The sequence below is a fragment of the Hippopotamus amphibius genome, chromosome 4, assembly GCF_030028045.1.
Source record: "Hippopotamus amphibius kiboko isolate mHipAmp2 chromosome 4, mHipAmp2.hap2, whole genome shotgun sequence".
NCBI lineage: Eukaryota > Metazoa > Chordata > Mammalia > Artiodactyla > Hippopotamidae > Hippopotamus > Hippopotamus amphibius.
The window spans coordinates 117,103,956-117,128,513 of NC_080189.1; the positions used below are offsets into that span (position 1 = coordinate 117,103,956).

The 24,558-nt window shown below is 49.1% G+C and overlaps 1 protein-coding gene across 2 annotated transcripts in view; it reads left to right on the top strand.

Moving 5' to 3' along the window:
• CAMK1D (calcium/calmodulin dependent protein kinase ID) overlaps nt 1-10,850 on the top strand; it is a 386,176-nt gene extending 375,326 nt beyond the window's left edge. The window contains exons 8-11 of one of the 2 annotated variants that reach the window (XM_057730252.1): nt 801-879; nt 7,249-7,336; nt 8,271-8,388; nt 10,012-10,850. In XM_057730252.1, the coding sequence (XP_057586235.1) occupies nt 801-879; nt 7,249-7,336; nt 8,271-8,388; nt 10,012-10,130 (404 nt within the window). In that variant the 3' untranslated portion in view covers nt 10,131-10,850. The remainder of the gene's footprint in view (nt 1-800; nt 880-7,248; nt 7,337-8,270; nt 8,389-10,011) is intronic. The other variant, XM_057730254.1, reaches the window with a different exon arrangement.
• Nucleotides 10,851-24,558: the final 13,708 nt, after the last annotated feature.

Sequence of the window (24,558 nt, forward strand, 5' to 3'; positions counted from 1 at the left end):
CTTACTTAATCTTCTAAAATCTGGGACCAGACTATAGTTCTCCAAGGCTTGCAGGAAAGAGCCGCATGGGGACTAGTTTACTTCTCAGCCAGGAAGGGCGCAGCCGTCCCCCAGAAGTCCAGCCCTGTGGGCGGTGGGCTGCCATGCCCCACGAGGTGACAGATTTCCTGCCTGGCTCGTGTCATCTCCCAGCTTTGGGACCCAGCCCCTCGTGCGCGCCGCGTCCTGCTCTGGGGAACACGCCGTCCTTGCGTCCCCACTGGGGCACGTCCCGGCATTGTAATTTCCCGCTCGCTGTCTGTAGTCACCCGCCTGGGCTGCAGGGGGTGCTTCTGGAGGGCTGTGCGTCCACAGCACTGGCCCAGCCCCTGGTGAGCCTGGTGGGTACTGGGGAGGTCTTGTCGAATCAGTGATGTCTTAACATGAGGACATCAACAGAACAGCTCCCTAAGGCAGCGGCGAGCTGAGTGAGAGACACCTGGTAACAGAGGTATTTCATCTTTTCTCTGAACCAAAGGTGCCGCTCGCTGTCAGCAGGAAGGGACTTCAAGCTGGGAAGGGGGGTCCCAGGCCTGGCCGGGCTGCCGCCTCATTCACTGGGTCACCGCTCGGAAACCTTGGCTTCCCTTTTCCCCAGATGTCGGTCCCGCCTGCCTTTTTGTCCCAGGTCCCCAGTGTCCGTGGAAGGCTGGTCTCATGTTTTTCTTGGTACCCTGGATAGTCCCAAAGACCCCCGGGGATCATATTGTCATACCTCAAGCCACATGCTGATTCCTCCCCTCGTGCCTTCTTTTGAACAGCAAAAGACTTCATCCGGAACCTGATGGAGAGAGATCCAAATAAAAGATACACGTGTGAACAAGCGGCTCGGCACCCGTGGTAAGAAGACCCCCCCCCCACCGCCCCAGAAGGGCCGGTCAGCTGGGGCTTCGTTGTGAAATCCATCTGGCCCGTGGCTTTCATCCTTTCCCCAAAACAGCACTCGAGGACGCAGTCTTCTGAAGGCACTGATGACAGATGCACAAAAGATAGCTGTAGCTTTTTCACTGTATGTGAAGTATTTTAGGATCATTTTTATTGAAGGTAATTCCCCAAGGAGGCATTAGGAGTGGAGTTTTATTCCTTGAGCTTATTACTCAGTCGGCGAGTGAATTGAGGTTATATGTTCGTTTCCTTTTAAGGTGCTTTTCAAGTTAGTGTTTCTTCACCTCCAGAGGGAGGAATTGATAGTTTACAACATCCTGGACTACGTCTCCTACAGTGCCCGGAGGCCACCTTGCTTTTGTGCCACTTACTAGGGTTGAACCCGGTGACTTTGGGTTTATACTCCTCTGAGCCTGAGTTTTCATCTTTAAGATGAGAATAACGATACCTAGTTTACAGGTTGATGTAAGCAGTGACCGAGATCACAGCTCCTCTGACACGTAGCAGATGCGTCATTAAGCTTTTCTTATTAAAGCACCGTGAGCCTCCATTTCGAAACAAAAGCCCAGAGTCGTAAAATAGCCAATACAATACGCAGACCCTTGACTTCCGGAGAAATACCCCTTAACCAGCTCTCTAGAATGCTGTCCCTCCGTTTATTCTACCATGTTCTGCAGCATTTTCTCCGGATTCTCATATGTTGGTTAACCTCCCGAAGGGGACCTGCCCAAGGTCCTTTCGTGACCCCGTTTCACAGTGTTTTAATGTACAGTAACAGTATCATTTATTGAGGATCTATGATGCTACAAGCCCTGTGCTAATCATATTAAAATATCTTCTCATTTTTTCCTTTATGATAATCCTGTAAGGTAGATTTTTGTCTCCATTTCTGAGGTAAGGAAATAGATTTAGAAAGATGAAATAACATAGCCAACAGGACACAGCTAGCAACGGCAAAGCCAGAACTGTTTCCAGGCAGACCGGTCAGATTCCAGAATGATGCTCTCCACCCCACACTGACAGGAGAAGGAAGGGGGAAGCAGGGAATTTTCTGAACAAGGAGGCAGTTTTGGTTGTATATCAGCCTAATGTTTTTTTAATAAGTCACTTTGGGTAATAGGGCAAAGTATGTGACAATGAAGATATGAAAGGTTTTTCTTATGTTATAAACAGTAGGCTTTTACAGCTGTGTGAGACTTTTTTCCCCCCAGTTTTACAGAAGGATAATTGCATGCAGCACTGTAAATTTAAGGCATAGAGCACAACTTGGCGTTCATGTGTGTTGCAGAATGATTACCACAATAGGTTTACTCAACATCCATCACCTTACATAGTTAGAAAAACTTTTTTTCCTTGTGATGAGAGCTTTCAGGACTTACTCTCTTAACAATTTTCAAATACACCATAAAGCAGTGTTAGCCATTGTCACCCTCTTGTACATTACGACCCCGGTACTTATTTATCTTACATGTAGGAGACTTTTGAGGTTATCTTAGAGAGGAGAAAAATGACCTCAAAAGAAGGGAAGTGGGACTTCCCTGGCAGTCCAGTGGTTAAGACTTCACTTTGCAATGCAGGAGGTGTGGGTTCGATCCCTGGTCAGGGAGCTAAGATCCCACATGCCTCACAGCCATAAAGCCAAAACATAAACCAGAAGCAATATTATAACAAATTCAATAAAGACTTTAAAAATGGTGTACATCAAAAAAGCAAAAAAAAAAAAAGAAGAAGGGAAGTGATTTGTTTCCTAGAACTTGTTCACTGATCCAGCATCACTCTGTTGAAGGCAGAAAGGCCAGTGAAAACCTGATCCCTCCTTCACCAGACATTTTTGAAAAAAAACAAAGAAGGGAGAGGTCAGTTTTACTGTGAGGGGCCTGGCAGAGGGGCAAGGGGGGCCAGGTGATTCTGAGCACTTCACGGAGTCCTCATGCACTACGAGAAGGCTGTCACCGGGCCAATCACGGTGGGGCGGGGATTCCAGGCTGAGTGAGTGACCTGGACCAGGCGTGGGGGATGAACTGCTCACTCATCCGTGAAGCCGCAGCAGTTGGTGTTCCTGGAGTGAGAGTGGACAGAGAGGACAGGCGGGAGATGAGACTAGAAAGGGAAGACCCGGCAGGATTCTGGCGTGAGCTCTGGCGTGGCCTGGTGGACTCAAGGCCTGAACTCAGGCCCTGCTGCGTGGGCCAGCTCCGTACCCTTTGGGCCTCCCCTGTAGGACGGAGGTGGTAAATAGCAGTGGTACGTATCCTATAGGGATTTTCAGGGGATTGAATGAGATAATCCAGGTAAAGAAGAGTATCTAATAATTCCCAGTCTCTGTGCGCTGCCGTTATTTTTTGGCTGCACTAAGGAATTTGTACTTTTCCCTTTGGGCAGTGAGGACTCCTGACAGGTTTTAAGCACAGTGATCAGATTTGCATTTTTGAAAGCTCAACCTGGCAGCAGGATAGGGATTGGGGCGTGGGAGGGTGGCAGGAAGGGCAGAGCAGAGGTGGAGAGAAGGATGGAGGTGGCCTGCCCAACGTCCCAGGGATGGAGACAGGGTGGTGGTGGCGGGGCGGGGGGGTGGGGCACAGGCCAGAGGCAGGGGAGCTGTAGGTCCTGGGCAGACCTGTGGGAGCGGTGAGGCAAAGAGAGGGGACTGAGGTTGTTCCCAGTTTTCCAGTTTAAGGGACTGAGAGAATGCTCTGCTGGGAGAACAGGCAGCTGGAGTGAAGGGGAACGAGGACAGTGCTGAGAGTCATCTAGACACAGATCTGTTCTGGTGGGCGCTTTGCTGAATGTCTGGAGCTCAGGAGAGAGGTCGAGTCTGAGATGACTTCAGGGTCATCCGCCTGGGTCACATTAAGATGTACCGGCGTGCAAGCTGCACAAATTAATGCCTCCTGACTTCAGAGGTGGGGGATTTTCCCAATGTTTTATAATTTCTACTGCGCATTTCAAAATTCCCAGGAAGTCAAGTGTCGGAGAATGATCAAGGCAAATGCGTTTGACTTAAGCATCACTGAAACACCCCACTTCTCTGCATTGACGGTATACTTGTTTCTCTTCTGTAAAGTTGCCCAAGCAGTTTGAAAGCTCAGATTCGGCTGAGAGCTTGCAGAAAGTGAGGCATAGCTTTTCTAGCATCACCGTTCTGGAGGCTGCAGTCCCAGCACATGGATGATACCCAGAGAGCATCATCTCTTACTCTGCACATGTTCTTCCAATTTAACCAAGGCCACCTAGGGCTGGGCCTCCTTTTAGCCTCAAAACAGACCACTCCAGGCAGGACAGGGCTCCTTTCAAAGCTGTCACTGTAGAGGGTAGTCAGCGCACCTCACCAGATGTTTCCCCAGCCCCGCCCTGGAGGCTTTGCCTTCCTTTTGGTGTTGGATGGTAGGGAACCAACAGGCTGCTGGCCAAAGAGCAAGCAATGGCAAGAGGTAGGATGGGAACCCAGCCCTAGGTAAAGGGAAGCACCCTTTGTTCATCTCACTTGGATTGCTCCGAACCTCTGCCTCTGATGTCACTGACAAGCAAACCACAATGATGACCCTGGTCAGCATCCCAGACGTGGAGACCCCCTCCCCTCCCCGGGGCTCTGGCCAGCCAAGCTGCCATGACCACTGGAATTGGGAGGGATCCCAGGAGTTTGGGATACACACCAGAGCATCACCAAGCCTGTCTTGTGCAAGTGGCTAGAAAAACGCACAATCAGACCCATGCAGGTAGACCAGACCGTGTACAAAACACAAAACCACCGAAAGGCGAGGAAAGGAGTTTGATGATCTCTCTGTGGAGGACAAGAGCCAGACTGGCCTAACAGAGTGTGATTGATATAAATGCCATCTCTGTTGTTAGTTTAGAGGCAAACACTGGGAAGCGAGAGTCAGAGACCTGGAGGAAGTGGAGGTGCCTATAGCTTTACATGTGTGTGTGTGGGTTCATACGGGAGTTCTTCTGTACCAGAGGCGTTGTTCAGTTTCTAGGACAGACGAGGTGACTTCCAAGGTCCCTTCCAGTTCTGAGATGCCTCCGCTTTTATGGGTGAATGATGCTGAAGCTGGGAGCGCTGAGCATCCCACGTTATCCTTGTGAACTTCCTGGCTGTCGGGAGCAACAGTGCGATCGCGGTGCCTGTTTGAGGAAGGTCGTGAGCTGTCGTGAGCCAAGGTGGCTTCACTGCCAAGAAGTGCGTTTAACAGGGGCCTCTGGGCCACCATCTGTCCCTCTTGGTTCTTACCCAGTGGCGGTTCGCCCTGGCACTGTGGGAAGGGAGCACGGGGCATTCCTAGAATAACTGAAAGTTTGCATTTTCCTCCCCTCTCGGCCTTGCTCGCCCACAGGGAAGGGAGTCTCCCTGACACCCCCACCCCAGCCTGTTTGGTTTGGAGCGGGCCCTGCCCCGCAGTGCTCAGCCCAAGGAATTCCATCTTTCCTACCACTTCTGCCCCCTGGCTTCCAAGAAAGAGCTGGCCACCGATGAGGTGGAATTGGCATTCTTTTCTGAGGATGTAGCTGTTACAGATGGTGCAGGAGGAAACACTCACACAAGGCCTCCAGGAGAAGAGGCTTAATAACGACATCTGCTTCCCCTGCCTCCTCGTCCCTCAGGTTTCGGGTGGATCCGTTCATTCACGTATTTCTCTTCACTGATGTGTGTCTGGGGAACGCAGGCCATTGACAGTTGTTGGAAATGGAAACCTGGCTGGCTTTGGTTCATTTCTGAGCATCCTCTGAGCTGTGTATTTTCAGCCCTGCTGAGACAACTAGAGGAGTGTATTTAGGGGTCTTGCTCTGAGCTGGGAACATCAGACCGGACAGTATTCTAAACTTAGGCCCAGGCTGGCACAACTTACCTCCCAGAGCCCACCAGCTATGTTTTTGGTTCTTAAAAGGAAAGGCTGGTGGTGGGAGCGTATGTTTCATTCAGGGCTGGTTTCTTGTCTGAATAAGCCCTAATCTTGTTCCTTTCATGTCCCAAAGCAGTTGGACTTAGTAGCCTGTGTCCAGGCGGTCTGTGTTCAGGGCCATCTGAGTCTGGGACCGGACAGGCTCCTTCACCCATCAGTCGCCTTCCAGCCAGAAAGGATGGTCAGTGTCCCCGGCATCTGTCTGCCCCTTAACTTTTCCGAGATCCAAGAAATGATTCCTGAGGCATCAGACATCAGCTTAGAATTCAATAGTTTGGTGCTCAAGGAAAGGGAAGATGGATGAATTCAAGCCCAGAAAAGAGTGAGCAAAACACAGCTTCCTGTGAGATTGTCGGGGAGGCCAAGGGGTCGAATGTAGAGCGACGGTGGTGTTGAGGTTGAGAAGGATGTGAGGGAGAAGAGTGGGCTGGAGGGACCCCCAGCTCGTCAACGAGACTGGAGACTGTAAGCCCAGAGAGAAGAGGGACGTATAAGAACTGCTGGGGGGAACGCGGGGAGAGAGAGGGAGAAGAGGTGTGATACAGCAGAAGGAGGAAGTCATGGGACGAGAGGGACTCTAAGGACAGGAGGTAAAGAGTAAACCTCCCTTCCTCCCTGCTAATGGAAGGCTAAGGTCAAGCAAGAACTAGAGAAAAGATTGCCCAGTGATGTCAAGGACCCAGTGGAATGTAGCAGCAACGTGGTCTTTGCGGTTCTGAGAACTTTTCTAGGAAATGCAGGAGTAGGTGTGCCAAGCAGGGCTGAGCTGAGGCTGGGAACCCTGTCACTGAGCACAGAGAAGGTGAGGGGCCCCCAGGGGGAGGGCGAGTGGAACGTGGCAGAGCTTATCAGCTCAGCCAGGATGGAGCCAGAAGGGAGCGTTAGGCCCCGGGACGTGAGCAGGTCCGTGGACCAGAGGTCCTGGGGATGCCAGAGGGAGGGGCTGGGGGAGGAAGCTGGGAGGAAGACCCTGGGTAGGGATGTGGTGGTCAGACCAGGCGGGGCACGCACTTGAGACCTCAGAGGTGAGGCACGGAAGGGAGGACGGGGGAGGGGGAGAGGAAGGGGAGCTGAGTTCAGGTTGTGTCATCCTTGTGGACTCTGATGTAGCAGGAATGGGGGTGAAAGGGGGAAGAAGGGGGAGCCAGGCAGAGCGGTCCACCATGAAGGTGCTGACCCATGTGGAGGGGTGCAGTGTGGCGGTGGGGCCAGACTTGGAGTGCGGTGGTGGCGGATTGCGGACATTCAGACGAGAACCTCAGGGTGCATGGCCTGGAGGGGCAGTGACACGCTGCCCTCAGCAGACCTGGGGGAGGGGCCAGGACGTGGCTTCCCCAGGGATGCAGCTTGGGACCCGGTGTCAGGACCCCGCCCCCACACCCCAGGAAACCTTCTTGAGGAAGGATCTCTGCCTCTGTTTTAGGATCGCTGGTGACACAGCCCTCAGCAAAAACATCCATGAGTCCGTCAGCGCCCAGATCCGGAAGAACTTCGCCAAAAGCAAGTGGAGAGTAAGTCCTGTGTTTCCTCCGTTTCCAGTGAGCTTAACCACTCACACGAAACTTGTCCTACAGTTCGAGCATTTTTTATTTCTGAGTGTTACTGTCCCCCGAGTTTGCTGAAAATCCCAAGAACCTCACCGAAATAATTGTGCTACTTTTAACCGATAAGAATTAAGCCTTGACGAGAGCATCGTGGAATGAGAGGGATAAAGTGTATGATTTCATGTCTCCCTTCTGTGATCCAAAAATAGCAATCTTGCCAGCTCGTCCTCATTTGCTATTTCTTAACATAATTCCTGTTGTCTTCCTTCACTTTGCTGGAACTTTGAAGAGTTGGCTTTTATTTAATTGATATAAAAAGGGGGAAAAAAACCCAGGAAATCTCAGTTGAACTCATCAGTAAGTTCTGGTAAAAATATGATGGGTTTAAACTATTACCCTATGTTCTCATAAGCACAGGTAGTTAAGAGTTGGCTGTTTTTCCACGAGAGCCAACAGCTAGAGACTATACAGACAATAATTCCACTGACCTAATTTATTCACAGGAAATGCTGTCATTTAGGACAAAAGCACCAATAATCAGAAAGTTAAAACCCTTAAAATATATTTAACGTACTGTTATTATAATACGCCTTGCATTCTAGAAGTCATTCTCTTAAATTATGGAGAGAATTGGTTTACGTTTACTCTATATTCTACATTATTATGTCAGAAGAAAAATACTCTTTTCATCTCCAAAACATATTTCAGTGGGGGGAGAGGGTCAAATGATGAGTGTACTTTTGGAAGAAGAGGCAACATCAGTTTCCTTTCTAGAGGATCATGAGAACATTTTCAGAAGTTTGAACTGCTTAGGGTCACAGGAGAAATGATAGGAGACAGACTGAGTCTTTTCTAATTAGCTGGAATATTTTGTCTGCTTTTCTCCTTTCTTAAATTTCAGCAAGCGTTTAATGCCACGGCCGTCGTGAGACATATGAGAAAACTGCATCTTGGCAGCAGCCTGGACAGTTCAAATGCAAGTGTTTCGAGCAGCCTCAGTCTGGCCAGCCAAAAAGATTGTGCGTATGTAGCAAAACCAGAACTTTCCAACTGGCGTTTGAGACAGATCTAGCGGGGAGAGAGGGGGACTCCCGTTCGCTGAGTAACTACTGTTTGTCGGGCTCTGTTAATACTTGATCTCTTTTAATACACCCAACAATTCTAGGACACTATTTTCTAAATATTTTTTCAAATTTAGCTTTTAGTATTTTTACAACCCTAGGTACTGTTCCTCCCATTTACAGGTGAGAAATCTGTGGCTCAAATCCCACACCACCATGTGTGTGGACAAGAGCGGGACACTTTCTGATGCGTCTCCTCATGTTCTGATTTGCTTCTTATTGGGCATCACCCTTAGGGAGCGAGGAGGGGATGGTAGATGCTCATGACAGCCTGATCTCAGTGACTTTAAAATATATTATATATACATATATATTTGCTGATGATCATTTGAGCTAATATATATGAAGTGCATCGGCTTTGTGACCAAAGTAATAGTACTAATGTTTTGTTGTCCTTCATCTTTGCATGGGATAGTACATCACTGAGGACACACGCTCACACCCTCCTTATTCTTCTCTCCCACTCATCGCTCTGCATATTTCTCTCAACCACATACCAGGCTTTTCCACGGCTCCTCTGCACAGCAGAGCTGTCACCCTGATTGTCCTCGTAGGCCCTCATCTCCATAATCACGGAGACCCTTTGGCTTGGTCTCACTCTGAGCATCACACTCCTTCCTATTTGCCTCAAAAAAGGTTTCCTTTCTCTTTAAACAGTCCTCACATATCATTCCGGAATGTCCAGCTCTTAAGTTTTCCCAGGAAATCTCCATGAGCCTCCCCTGACACAACTGCATGCTGCTTTAGACCCCATTTACATCTCAGGGCAAATCCTTTCCACCGTCTGGTCAAAGGAAACCCCGTAATCTATGGTTTATTTGAAGATTCAGACAACGGCTGTGACAGCAGAGCCGCTTTAGTGATTTACTTTATGGCTCTAACTACGTTCGAGCCCACAGAGGTCCTGGTGGCGGGGTGGGGTGCGCTGCTGCAGCGGAGAAGGTCATCCCACATCAGAGCATCCTGACGCCAACACGTCTGCTTAGGGAGCATCAGAGGTGCAGCCCAGGAGGAAGTTTTCTAGGCCAGGGGGCTGCCAAGTTCTCACAGGACTTGGGCAGCAGCCCCTGCGCCACAAAGGCTTCTTAGCCAGGAGTCCAGACCACACACCAAGCAGGGGTCAGAACGGGTGTCACATTCTTCACTCACTCTTAAAATCCCTGCTTCCCAGTGCTGTTGTAAGAAAGAAACAGTTGGTATGAGGACAGTATATATTCAATACCTAGCCTGATGCTTAGGACATAGTAAGTGCCCAATAAATGGAACCTGTCTTATTATTGTGGCTAAACCATGTCACATCCACATATAAAGCAGTTACCATTATCAGAATGAAACGAGGAGGGAAGACACGGGTCCAAAAAGAATATGGATACGTTGCAAACATTTTCCTGTGGGTAGGTAAAAATTTAGAGTCAGGTGCATAAAAGTCTGTCCCCGGCCACAAACCCTCGCAGCCGGAAGAGGGCGTGAGTGCATCCTTCTGAAGCTTTGAACTTCTTGTGTCCGCTGTCCCCCCTGCAGGTCTGGCACCCTCCACGCTCTGTAGTTTCATGTCCTCTTCATCAGGGGTCTCCGGAGTGGGAGCGGATCGGAGGCCGAGGCCCACCACTGTGACGACCGTACACTCTGGAAGCAAGTGACTGGCCCCGGAGGTGGGGCCCAGGGGGCGGGGCCAGGGAGGGGGCCACCCGCGCCACCAGCCCCTGCAGAGCGATCCCACCTTGCATGGTGCGCCTCCTGCACAGGACTGGAAGACAGAAGTTTTTTTATGGCCATATTTTATACTGCAATTCTGAAGTGTTCATTTCTCACAAACTGTACTGACTCAAGGGAGCTGATTTAATAGGATCTGGTGCTGTATATATGAATCTCGCAAAAGCTCTAGCAGAACGGACTTTCTTAGCTCCTCTCCCCAAGCCCTGTTGTTTCCGCTCTTCTCAGTAGAGGTAACCATCTGTGTTGTACTTTTTCATTCATGACAAAAAAAGGTTTCAACTGGATTATTTAAGTATCGGTAAATATTGTGCATTAGGGTTTATTTTTGGTTTTTTTTTTTTTTTTTTTTTTTTGCTTTTAAGAAATATGTCCTTTCGCGCTATACGTCTTACTTCTGTGACCTACTTTTGCTTTTGCTTGTTGGTAGTAGAATTTTATGTTAACTTTAAGAGATTTTTTTTTCCCCTCTGAAGGGAATTTTAAAGTATTTTTTAAAATTCTAATAAGAGGATCGGTCGAGAATCTGTCTCCAAGGTGAAGAGTGCACTTTACTTCAATTCCTTCTCCTCCTCTCCCCTTCTTCCTCGGAGGGGCAGCTCTCTGAGAAGACAGCTCAGCCCTTCTGTAGGCCTGTCTTCTCCCTGGGGCGGGGGGAGGGGGTGGGGGGGGGCAGGGTGGAGGGGCCGTGGGAGGCAACCTGCAGAAAACCTTGCCTGGCAGCTCCTCCAGCAAAGCGCTCTCCAACTGGAGACCCCGGGGCCTCTTGCCGTCAGCCATCACAAGTGAAGAAGCCTCTCCCCCAAGACGCAAGGCTAGACTTACAGTGAAGGAGGTGACCCCCTCCCCTGGCAAAGATTTAAGAGCCTCCGTGACCGAAGGAGCACGATACCATTTTGTTTGGACTGAATTTCTCACACAGCTCTCGTTTCTCACGAGGGGGGTGACGCATGAAAGCCCTGCTCTCAGCTATGCAGTTTTAAAATTAATCTCTCTGTTTTTTAAAAATGCATTTCTAATCTTACAACTGAAAATGGCCTCCAGCTCACACCAGTTGTTTCTGTGGATGTTTACGCTATTCTTAGAGGATGGTGATCGAGGGGTAGGAGGGGGAAATGGCCTTGGAAGAGACTCCATTCCTCTGGGGTAGTGAGGAGAGGTGACCTGCTCAGCAAGCAGGACACTGGCTACTGCAGTGATACCCAGAGACTGCCCCAGCCAGGCCCAGGCGACGCTGAAAGCCATCCTTCTGACCGAGGGAGTCCCCAAACCAAAGACCTGCGACAGTGGGATCGCCGAAGGGCCCAGTTTGCTCAGGACTGAAGGGTTTCCCGGGATGTAGGACTTTGAAACCAGCAATGTCATGGGACAACTGGACCACGTTGTTCACCCACGTGGTAGATCGGTGAGCAGCGTAGAGCGAGCACAGCGTGAAACCCAGGGAAAAGTGCTTCTCCAGGAGGCTTCAAGGAGGCTGTCTTGTGGAGGCGAGCGGGTGACTCCAAATGCCCACCTTGCAAAAGCACCCCCTCGGCCCTTGTGCTCACGCGATGCCTTGAGTCTGCATCCACACAGTCAGCCTTGAGCCCGCAGTGGGTCCTGTGGGTCTGCCTGATGGTCCAGTGACTTTCCCAGCTGTTGTCCTCATGCCCTCCTCCCACACTTGACCAGACTCAGTGGATTCTGTTGGTCATGCCATCTGTCACTTCTACACCTTCGCCTAGGTCCAGGCCAAGCATTCAGTGATGGACCCCCCTCCCCCCATCACACACACACACACACACACACACACACACACACAGTGTTACTAGGCTCAGCAGCTCCATTCTGCCTCCTTTAGGGTGGCAGCGCAGGTGTGCATGAGAACAGCTAGAAAGACGGGCATCTGGTCTACCCCGTGTCCGCTGCGTCGTAGACACTCAGCCCCTTGACAGGAGTCCTGCTTAGCATCTGCCACACATGCATCCAGAGTGAAAAATCAAGCTGTTACTCTTCAAAATTTGTAAAAAGCCTGGAAATGTCTATAAAACAACAGGAGACCCAGTTAAGAAGCAAGTGTTGCCTGAGTTGGAGGATAATAGCAAGAGTATTATAAACAGTATCAGAAAACTCTGATCTCTCCCAGGGGTTATTAGAATGATGCTTACCAGCAAGTGTAATGGAACATTCAAGTTTCTACAGTGTAAGAAAACAAGGAACTAGATGTTGTGGGGGAGGGGTGATAATTTGCCTGAGTTTGATGCTTAGAACGTGTGCCTGAGTAGTTATCAGCTCCTTGAACTGTGTGCTATATGCAGTCATTTGCACTTGGAAAGTAACATCTGAAGCCAAATTTATGGATGATAAATTATTTTCTGGAGCTGATGTGTGGGGGCATGTTCTATACAATTAGTCTGAAAGTATGTCTTACCTGGAAAATGTGGAAGAGCTGAGAGACAGGCCAGTGGCAGGTGCCTCTTTGCAGTTGGGGTCTCCTCTTGGCCATGGTTGGCCTGTAACATGTCGGGAGGTGGTAACTGTTTCAGCCCAAAAGTAGACTGTTGAAGTTGACATCAAGTGTGTGTCTACTGTCTGGATGCCATCAGACTTTGGTTATTTCCCGTTGTTTTAGGAGGAGGAGAAAATATTGATAACCTCCATGTAGAAGAACTTTTGCTCTGTTGAGAGAGCCTTAGTGGTAAAAGAATGGAGCTTCTCTTTCAACCATATTTGGTATTATTTACACTTTATTACAACACAGGAAGAGAACTCAGAATGTGCCTTTTGGTAACTCCTGCCAGGTGGAGTGGCAAAGTCCTAGGACCCTCACTGATGTCAGATTCCACCAACAGAAGCCAAGCATTTCATACGGGCACCTGACTTACACACCCCCTCAAGGCCAGTGTGTGCGGCTGAGGCCAAGGATGGACCATGGACTTCATCACAGGCTTCCTCACAACTCCCTCCTCCCCCCCAACATTTGGTCTCTCTGCCTCCTCAGGCCAAGTGAATTGTTTTTGTCTTTTGACGTCGTGTCCTCAGATGGTCTTGCCCTTAGCTGCCTGTCCATCCCTCCCTTGCTTCCCTGGTCTTTATTTCACCCATGAGGCCGTCAGGGAGGGCAGCATTTGTCTGAAACTGAGAGTGTGCACCTACACGTGGCCCCAACAGACCTTTGAGAAGGTCCCAGCTCTCCAGCTAGCCCTTAGCATAGCGTCCAGGGAGCTGGGCAGTCAGCCTTGGGGCTAACCAGGCAAGACTCTGGCACTTAGGAGCACGAGCTGGTGAAAGGCATTTGGCATATGACCCCCAGACTCAGTTTACCTGCCTGTCACTAATCCCGTCCTGTTCATTTGTCTCCCTTGGTGTCCAGCAGATCCTGGGTGGATTGTGAGTAGGAGAAGGGAACACCCCCCCCGCCCCCCTCGCTTTAGAACTAAGTCCAAAAACACGAGGGACAAAGGGAGGGAACCCAAGTGACCCCTCCTGGAAAGAGGGTTGACCCTCTCTCTGGAGCAGTGACAGCTTAATCTGATGAGGGCCGTGGGGGTTGATGTTTCATGAGCGATTTTAAACAGAAAGAAAAGACAGTATTCCAGTGGAAATAACTCAGTATTTTAAGGCTTTGGCCACCATGGCCCCCTGGCCACCTAGAGCCTGGGCTGGTGTTGATTCTTCACCTTGGAAAAGCCACCCTGGAACCATTGCTCCAAGGCTGAGGGCAGGAGAAGGAGGGTATGGCCTTTGTGCTTCACCTGCTGCACTCACGACTTCCCGACTTCATGTGATTTCCACAAGCTCACTGCTGGGTTTCCTCTGGATGTGAGAAGGAAGAGCAAGGCCCAGCAAAGGGCAGCTCCTCCCATTTCCATAAACAGAAATAAGATGTACTCTTTCCCAGGGTCGCACAGTCACTTCTGGCAAATGGAATGAAAGTCCTCCGATTCAACTGATGCACGAAACCTTTGCATGTTCTTCTGAAAATACCGCTTCCCGTTCTGTCCACTCACCCTTCGCAGAGTTGGCCTTTTCCTTAAACACATTCCAGACCAAACACTGTTCAGTTTGTTTAAAGAAACGTATATACCTGTATGTAACCCACCACTCTTTACAGGGGGCAGGGGACTGGTCGTAGGTTGGGGCTTCAAGGTGACCAAAGAGTGTTCCAGTCCTTTGGTTTTCAGAATTGAAAATGTTACAATAGGAAAGGTTAATTGGGCAGATTTCCAAAGGGGGACCCACGTCACAGAGATGCCAAGAAAACTAGTCTGTGGATGAGATCCCTTGGAAACTTCTACATTGGACAGCAGGCAGAGAGGAGAAGCAGGAAGATAGAGGCCCAAGCCCCTTTCAGCCCCAACCTTCATTGTGGTCCCAGTGCATCGTGATCTGCAGCCCGGGCGTGGGCACAGGAGCCCAGCCCCACTGTGAAGTCGGCCCTGCATGCTGGCCACGGCCTGGCCCACCTCCTGCTCTGTGCCGAATCAGATGGGAAGGAACATCAGCCCTTCCCGCCTTCCCTGTCACCTGCAGCGGGAGCAGCTGGGCTTGTGGCTCCAGGGGCCTCTGCTTCTGCAAACCCAAAGGCTGTGCATTTGGCAGCCAGCCCCGCAGCATGTGGTTGCCAGGTCTGATTTCGTGGACGAAGTGTGGAATGGCTTCTCGGTGTCTGTATCTCTCTACACCAAAGGGACTAACTACTGCATTTCCCCCTTTGTATCAATGCCGCTTCTGCATTCACCGTATCCATTTTTAACCTCTTGGTCTCCAGGGAACTTCTCATACGATGATTATGTCTTCTGATGATTTACCAACTTATTTTACTTCAAGGTGATTTTATTTTCTTAGGACGGAAAAAAAGAAAATGAAAGGAGTGTCTGAGACTTTAGCCATAGAGATAAGTATCACCAGGAACTCAAGAGCCCCAAACACTAGATAAATTACTTCTCAAAGGAAAACCTTAATCTGGACAGGCCGAGGTTCCTGGACCCTGTGGTAGCCTTGCACTTGAGGGAGGAGTGCTGGGGCAGGACTGGCAGCCAGGCTTTTGATGTGTTAGAAAAGCAAAAGCATTTTGACAGCGACAAAAATGCTGCAACCTTGCAGCAGCACCTTTGTTTTGAAAGGCGGCATGTTTCGGAGGACATTTCTCTTAGCCTCACGGTCAGGTTGGAAGACATAAAAGACATTCTGTCCAGCATAAAATTTGGAACAATTTCTAAATTGGCCCCGGTTTCCACACGTAATGTCATAGTCCTTCTTGCAGCTCTCCCAACAATGAGCACGTTTTCCAGAAGCTTACAATGTCAAACCCAGGAATGTCCCTGTGTCTGTTATCACCAGGCTTGCAATTGGTTCAATTTTTCCGTATAAACATGCTTGTCCAAAAGAAGGGAAACTGTGCATTTATTCCATGCATGTAATAAACTCTGCAAGAAGTTTACCCCACATAGGTTTGCGGCACTGCAAAATTGTTAACAGGCCTGTGTAGCAAATGATTCTCTGCCTTGACAATCATGTACACATATCAGAATTTCTATCATAATGATAACGAGATTGATGACTTGTTTTCCTCCAATAAAGACAATTAATCACCTTCAGATGTGTGTGGTTTGTTTCCTCCATTAGAAGCAGGACTGGGGTGTTTCAACAGCTCTTTCTTTCTTCCTCTCTCTCTGAAGTTTGGATTTGAAGAAAGGAGTTTGAATTGAGCCCCTGGAGATTCATAAGGTCCCCTAAATACTTTATATCACCAGCCCCATGGGCAGGAATGCCAGGGATGGGGGCAGGGCGGGCACATCTTGGCTTTGAGGTTTGTGGTGGGCACCCAGGCGCCCCCTTTTCCTTGCTGCTGCAGAAGGTGAGTGGAGGGGGGCCCAGAAACCCAGATCACGCTACCTAGATACTCTTGAGTTGTTTGCAAGAGAAGCCAACAGTGATTTCCAGGAAAACCCCTCTGAGTAGCACACGCCCACACATGTCCATCCTCAGCGCAGCCTTGGAATTCTCCATGCCCAAAGGAAGATTCTTTTCTGATCACGTAACCAAAAGTGGGGTCTGGCTGCTCGCTGCTCAAAAGCCCATAAAGAGGCAAGGTTGGTGGAAAGGAAAGTTTGCTTTATTTTGGATGCCAGCGTCCGGGGAGGGGAAGGGCGGACACCTGTCCAAAGGCCGACTCCCCTGCCCCCCACCCAACAATCGGGGCAAGAGCTTTTAGAGGCAGAGGGAGGGAGCTACGTGTAGAAACAGCACAGTCAGCTCTGACAGTCATCTTGAAATTGGTCCTGCAGTGGTCTGATCTGTGTCATCTTGATCGATTTAAGTAGAGTTAATCTTCAGTTCCAGGGTGGATTTGTTTCCATTTCTTTGAGGCCAGTTCTCAGAATTGTGGCAGCTCATGTCATGGCTGCAGCCTGGTCATCACGTAGTTAACTTCTTCCACCTGGTGGGGGTTCCAGTATCTACAAGACAGCTCACAGGATGTGGCTCAAAGTATTATCTGTAGCCCTTGAGGAGGAACTAAAGGTCCTTGACTTTACTTAATGACTAAACTATTATTATTTGGTCTCCTTTGATTGTTTTCCATTGTTTCTGCATTTTCTCACTTCTCTGATTGACCTTATTTTTTTTGGCTAAAGTTTTCCCACTGACAGAGTGCAGGCAGAGGACATGGGGGACAAGGACCGTAGGGTCCTGCTCTGTTTCAATCAGAAGAGTGAATACTGTCTTTTTTTTTTTCTCTCTCTCTTTTCTTTTCTTTTTGGTTGCAGGAGGCCTACAGCTCATAGCTCATCAAATATACTGTGGGCATTGGGTCTGATGACCAGACAATTCCTTCAATCCAGATAGTAAGCTGTTGTGTAGAGGGAAAAGATGTATTGGATGTGGGTTGTAGAAATATAGAATGAACACTACCCCACACAGCCAGCATCAGGTGAAAACAGCATGGGCCTTAGTGGAAATAAATGAGCCCCAAAGAAACATAGTATCCACCATCTGATATCTGATTCTAGTCTTAGCTGCTGGGGCCTCTCTCAGCCAGACCCTAGGTAGCAGGAACATCACAGCAAAGGGATCATGCAGGGGGTGTGTCGGTGACACAACGCAGAATGTTGGAACCAAAGAACGTTAGTGACCTCACTGCTTTTCAAAACCGTTTGGAAGGATTCATCAGAAAGAGGACTTGCCCTGTGACTGAAAATGTAGCCAAAGCAAATTCACAAAAGTGTAAAACTGCTCCTAATAAAAAGCTGGAATTTATCACGGCCTTAGCGTTGAAATGTTCAAGGTCAAACTTTCTTTTCCCTGAGCTCCAGTCACAGCGACCAGGCCAGCACCTCTGTCCCTCAGACATTCACCGAACCTCCCTGGGGCTCAAACAGTGTTCAACAGGCATTGAAATTCACCCCACATTTCTTGTATTTTTCAGATAGATTTTGGTCTGACACATTCTCTTGGGATTATCTATCATTGGCCATAACACATGTAGGGAGCCAGTGGTACCAGAATTAAACAAAAGCCTTCCTGCCCAGATACGGAACCGTCCATCCAGGAAAGAACCATAGCCCTGTTATTACTGCCAGCAACGATAACCACTACTGCTCATCGTGTCATGGATTGGCTGTTTGCTGTGTCCTAGGTACTGCGCTAAGTGAATTCCATTCAATGCCTCATTTAACCATCAGCTCAGCAAGGAAGGTGCCCTTATTGCCCAAATGGGTTCAGAAAGATTCAGTGGTTTACCCACGGGCAGAAGAGTTTCAAACTCAGCTGGACTGACCCCAAAGGCCATGCTGCTGTATTGCCTCATAATTTTATGCCAGTCACTGAATTCCAAACTACTCAACCTGGACTTCATTTACTAAGTAACTGGGGGCCACTGAGAATTATTTAGTTGAGTGACACAATGGAATCAGTTAACATTTGGGGACATCACCATTCTTAAGGTCCATTCTACATCTCCAAGAGAAACTTCTCTTAGCAGCATAGCCTTACACATAGTTCAATAAACGAGGCACAGCAGAGAGAACACAGGCATTTATGCATTACCAGTCCCTGCGTTTTCTGCTGTCCTGTTGTTCCGTGTCTCAGGAGAGATGTCACAGAAGCTGGATCTGATCTAGAATCAGAGATGCAGACAGTAGTTGTAACAGGGCTTGGGTTTTGTTTTGGGTTTTAATTTTGTCTCTTCTCTTGCTCTGATTAATATCACTGGAAAGTTCTGTGCATACACACGGAGTTTCATCTCTGACATGCAGATTTCCCTGTCATCTGCTCTTCTCCTCCAGATCGCCTTCAAAACCACGGATTTATTTTCAAGACAGTGTCTCAGATCTCTGTTCTCTTCCAGCCTCCCCTGGGAGGAACTGTGTTTATCATGAGCTCATCTTCCTAACATGTTTCCACTAGCCAGCACGGACTCTGTCCAGAAAGACTTAGTGGGCCTGGAAAATGCAGTTTGTGGTCAACTTACAAATCCCTTTCCTCTTGCCTACACCTCAAGGCACCTCTTCCCCTCACTATAACTGTTTTAGCGTCAACATTATACTTTTCTTGAGGGCATCAGGGTCTATTTCTGAGGGCCTTGCTGAGTCAGGCTGTTTATGTCAGCTGATGGAGACAAGCTCACACGGGACGCTGAGACGCCAGACAGCCTGGCTGTAATCACCCCAACCAACCCTCTACTGAGGGCCTGCTGTCCCCCAGCACAAACATGGAAAAGAGCTGACTTTTGTACCCACCTAACCCAAGGCGCTTGTCACAGGGCACCCCGGGCGGGGAGGAGCAAAGTCTTATTCGTGGGTGAGTCTTGTGTCTGGACGGTGATCCTACAGTGAAGGAAGGTCTCAAGGGCACCGCAAGTGGGGAGGACTTCGCATCACTCTGGCCCAGGTGAGTCAGACTTCTCCAAAGGGGAGTCCCGCCCCCTCAGCCCCGTGATCCTGGCAAATGCTCCCCAGGCTGCTGCTGCTCAAAAAGCTGCATCCCAGAGCTTCTCGCTCCTCCCCCCACCCCCCCCCCCCCAGGGATCTTGTTAAAATGCAGATTTTGAGTCAGAGGTCCAGCGTGGGACCAGAGCTGTTGCGTTTCTAACAAGCTTCCAGGAGTCGCCGCTGCCGCTCTTCCCTGGACAGGGACTTGAAGCAGCCTCTTCCGCGGGTTCTCACGCCTCCCTGCACGTTTGAATCACCTGGGGAACATTTCAGAAATACTAATGCCCAGGCCAACTGCACCAGGATCGCTGGTGAAAAGGTGCCCTCATGGACTGAGGGCTTTATTCTTGGCTGTACCATACGAGCCTCTTCTAGGGCTGCTGACAATGTGAGTGATGGTAGAGGAAGAGAGACAGGCAGTGAGAGAACAGGCAAGTACCCAGCATGGAAACCACAGTCTTTTCATAACCTAACCTTGGAAATGGTACCCCACTGCTTCTGCCATATTCCGTGCATTAGAAGTGAGGATTGCCCAAGGGCGTGACTACCAGGATGTAGGGACTCCTCTGCCCTCCTCGAGGTTCCACACCGCTCCCCCCTTCATTTCTCCTCAGCTCCTCAGTGTGTGTTGGAGCTGGAGGCATGATCAGGAGAGCTGGAGCTGGGAGTCCATCATCCAGTGTTGCAGAAGCAGCAGGTGAGCTTTCTCCTCTCCAGGGGCAAGGCTGTGCAGGGCAACCTTCCCCAGCAGGACCCCCTCTCGCCCACAGTCCTCTCACGATGGACCCCACGTAGGCGTGCTGAGCGCAAGTCCAGGAGATTGATGTTAAAACACTCACTGGGATCACTGAGCACCAGACATCACCTGGCCGTGTCTCATCAGAGGCCAACAGCTCTCCGTGTTCCTCATGGTGTCTCCCCACCCCACATCAACCCCGAGGGCACGTTAGAGAGCCCCAGACCCCAAGTGGAATCCAAAGACTTGGTCGTGGTCGCAGATGCGCCACTAACGAGCTCTATAATCTTGGGTGAATTATTCTCATCTTTGCCTTCTGTGTCTTCATTTGTGCCACGATGGGTCCCCAAGGTAGCCTCTGGCTCTAGAGCCCTCTGACACCCAGACATCGCCCAATCCCCATGTTACAATTACGCCGGGGGCCAGTGCCTCCTTTGCGTTTTGCGCTTTGCCTGGAAAAGGGTGTTGCCATGTCCAGCGTACCCTGTTTGCTTCCTGAGAAACATGGGAAAGGGTCTCAGTTGAATCTGTGAATTTCGGGCTTTTCCAGCCTTGGATCCCAGCCCACAGGCAGGGAAGAGCAGGAGTTAGAATTGCTGTAGTGGTCATGAAACCCACACTTCCCGTCAGGTCTTTGCAGGTCTGGTGTTAAGTGCACCAGCTTGAGTTTGAATGTTAGTGAGGATGGCTCAAGCCTAGAGGACGTGGTAGCATGGCACTGGCTTTAAAGAGCCGCAGTAAAAGGACTCCGCTGATCCCTTTGTTGACAAAAGACAGCAGGGGGTCATTAGTCTAGTTCACTGATCTCCAAACAGTTTTGATTATGCACCCTTTGGATAAGATGTTTTTTGAGCATGCAGGCATTCCTAATATATGAATATTTATGTACCTGGAAATTATAGGCATCTAGTATTGTACCTACTGATGAACACATAAAACATACACAAAGGAAGGAAATGAAAAGGATGAGATCAAAAAGAAACTCTTGTCAACAGGACAAAGTGTTTATCTTTGTCACGTTAATGTGATTTAGTAGCTTGTTTATTTTTGCAATTTGGAAGTCTGATGCCAAGTCTAGTTTGTCTAAATTCTTGGTCTGTAAGCACTGTTGCAACTGAAAAAGTTGCAATGCAAAAATATGTAGGTCTAAATGGAAGAAATCTATGGTTGGAGGGCTTGTAATTAGGGACTTGACCAAGTCCCAGTTGGAAACTTACAAGACTGAAGGTGGTGGTGGTACTGAGTCCAAGCTTGTACTGCTTGCTGCACGACAGGCCAATAAATTGTGAGATAAGTTGTTAGGGTCAGGAGATTTCCTGTGAGCTAAACAAAGGTGTTTTAGCGTAAGCTCAGGCACAGGAGTCAGGGTTTCTGGAGATGGGCCATTATATATTTTTTAAGCTAAAGGCAACATCCCTTCAGTGATTATCTTATAGCAAAAGCAATACAATACAGAGGTTAAAGTAAAAGAAACAGATCCAATGTGGAGTCAGATTTGTCTCCCTGTTACAATTACAGGGCATCCCTTCTTTCCAGTCTCCTTCTTCTACCCGTCTTGCCAAAGACCCTGTACCCTGCTAAATCATGTTACACAAATATATAACCATAATCCAGGTACAAACAGCTCCCCCAAAGGCCCTATTTTTCTGTAAAACAAGAGGTTAATGTTTATATTTAACTCTTAATAAACACTTAAATTTTTTGAAAGCTCACAGCTGAACAAGAATATGTACTGTCTTTCTCTTGATTAAGACACTCCAGGGAGCTTGGGGATTCAGACCGCTAGAGCAGTGGTTCCCCAAACTCTTAATGAATGTGGCCCCTTTGCTCAGCACACTAACAAGTAGAATTGACTAAGAAAAAACACAGTGCAAATAGCTTTTTAAAATGAATTTTCAAAGAAAATGTGGTATTTACATTCAATGGAATATTATGCAGCCTTAAAAAGGAAGGAAATCCTACCATTTGGGACAATGTGGATGAACCAGAAGGAAGTAAGCCAGTCACAGAAGGACAAATGCTGTATGCTTCCACTTATATGGGATATCCAAAATAGTGAAACTCATAGAAGCAGAGAGTACGGTAGTGGTTGCAGGGGCTTGTGAGTCAGGGAAATGGAGAGGTTTCATTCAGTGGGTATAAAGCTTCCGTTATGCTAGATAAATCTATTCTGGAGATCTGCTCTAAAACATTATGCCTGTCGTTAAAAACACAACCTTGTGCACGTCACAATTTGTTAAGAGAGTAAATCTCGTCTTAAGTGTTCTCACCAAACCAGAACCAAAAGGACACAAGGAAATGCTGGGAGGTATTGGATCTCTCTGTTGCCTTGATTGTGGTGATGGCATCACGGATGTTTGCATAGGTCCAAACTCATTAAATTGTACACATTAAATATGTGCAGTTCTTTGTTAACTAATTATACCTCAGTAAAGCTATAAAAACTGGATTTGTGTTTTATTACTCCAAAGGCATCTACGTCTATTGAGCAATAGTAAATACATGTAAGAGATATATTTCATCAGTCCACAGGCAAGGGATTGGGCAACCTTGCCACTGGTCAGCAGTCCTCGACCACAGCCAGATCCCCATGACCTGGACCTCCCTAGAGGGAGGCAAGTACTTGGGAATGAATATCTAGACCTCTTAGTGATTGTCCTGAAAACCCAAGCCTATTACATCATGACAAACCTTATACTAACCATAGGGCTTTATGGTAAAGCAGACATTGTGAAATTATAAGTCCTTTCCTAGTTCCAATCAGTGTGCTGAGTGACACTTGTGACCTCATGGAGCAAAAAAAAAGTACAAAAAGAGAGAGAATGAAGAGGAATACAGCTAACCTGCTTGCACTGAGAGAGAACCGTCTGTGGTCTAATTGAGATGCTAGGACATCCCCTCGTGCAGTGTTTCTCAAGCTTAACTGGTCATGTGAAACACCTGGGCATCTCATTAAACGGCAGGTTAGGATTCAATAGGCCTGGGATGGGCCCTGAGATTCTAAATCTCTAACAGTTTCCGAAGAGACGCAGGTACTGCTGGTTCAAGACCACACCCTGAGTAATGAGACCCTACCATCTATGTGTCTCCAACAGGGGAGTCCAGTCTTTCCCGAGCCTTTCTCAGTTAGCCAGTAGCAGCCAACAGGTGTGGAATCCAATAGAGGCGGGCACTGGTGAGCTATACATAAAGCACAGGAGCTATAGGTAGTGACTAAGGTAGTAACTAATTATCAGCAGGTTGACTGTCCAGTCAACTAACGACACCTCAGTATTACTTCCAGCCAAATCAGACGGCACCTTTGGGTTAAATTTCTTTAAATCCAATTCTTATCCCCTCCAAGGAGCAGATGTAGCAGTCAAGCCAAGGAAGGGCCCAGCAGGTGGGTACCACAGCACGCCCCTGCTGGCAGCAGGGCACTCCAGCAGGAGACAAGATGCTCGTTAGGGGAAGAGGCAGCAGCTGAGCAGCTAAAGATGGCCCTGAAGACAGATGAAGTGGGGCTACATCTCTGCTCCGGCTGTTTGCACCAAACCCTTCCAGGGTTGCTCTTCGTAGAAAGTCCCCGTGTGACTTGAGCCACAAGTGTTACAGCTCCAGCGGGAATAATCCGGCTCTTGTGTGCCGGGCAGCACTGGCTCCAGCACCCACACCTCAGAGGTAAGACCAGGAGTCCCAGGGGTGGCCATTTCTTCCTGTCGGGACCCCTGGGGCTCTTCCCCGGCCTCTTCTTTTCTGAAGGAAGCTACCCTCTGTGATTTCAAGGCCCCCTGGCCCCCACACTACTGTGAAGTAGCTAGAAACTGCTGTTGTCTTTAAAAAGAGAGGAGATAAAAGATTCCTGCGCTCTCTGCCGGGGTCTCCCCTCCCCAGGGGCGAGAAAAGCTGCTAGACTGGGTTGAAGCAAAGCAAGTCCCCCAACCTCCCAGGTAAACATGTGCCACCCCGTTTTTCCGAGAGGACGTGAGACGGTTTTTTTGAAAAGTTTCCTAACGTGACTGTGAGTTAGCTTGTGATGCTCTTAAAGGCATCTGCCCGCAGATTCCCACTTCGCGTGGACTTACAGTGAGTCGTTTGGGGGGGCTGCGGGGTATCATGTCCCCGTTTAGGATGAGCGGAAGGAGCCTCCTGCTTCCCTCACCCACCCCTGGCTGCTTCGTTACGATGGCGAGAGTGGAGGGTGGGTCTGTACCATCGAGGGCAAAGGCCAGGACTGTTTTGTTCACCTTCTCATCCCCAGGACGCCGGTCAGCACTAAATAACTACTGGTTGGACAGGTTCATGCATCACCAAGTTACCAGCTTAGTAAATGAAACGAGCGGGTCAGCCTCTCTGCCGATAACACGTCCTGGGTGAATACACGTGGCCCTGCCGCGCAGCTCACCTCGCGTGCTGCCACCTGGAGCTGCCGTGTTTGGGTGCTGGCTGTCTCAGCCGTGCTGGTCTGTTTCCCCTTTGTCCACGCTCTGCTCTCCGTCTGGCCATTCCTTAGCCTGGTAGATTCAGGGCCCTCTTAGAAACTGCCCGGACACTCACTCTGCTTCCCTGCTTACACAGGACAGGCAGGAGGAGCATTGTCTTAGAGCCCTCATCAGGCACCACTGTCTAACTTGCTTGTGGGGGCCATCAGGAGGTAGAGCTTTGCCGTATTTACCTTGAGGCCCAGCTGGAATAGAGTTCAAAACCTTCCTCTGCTGCCTCAACCCC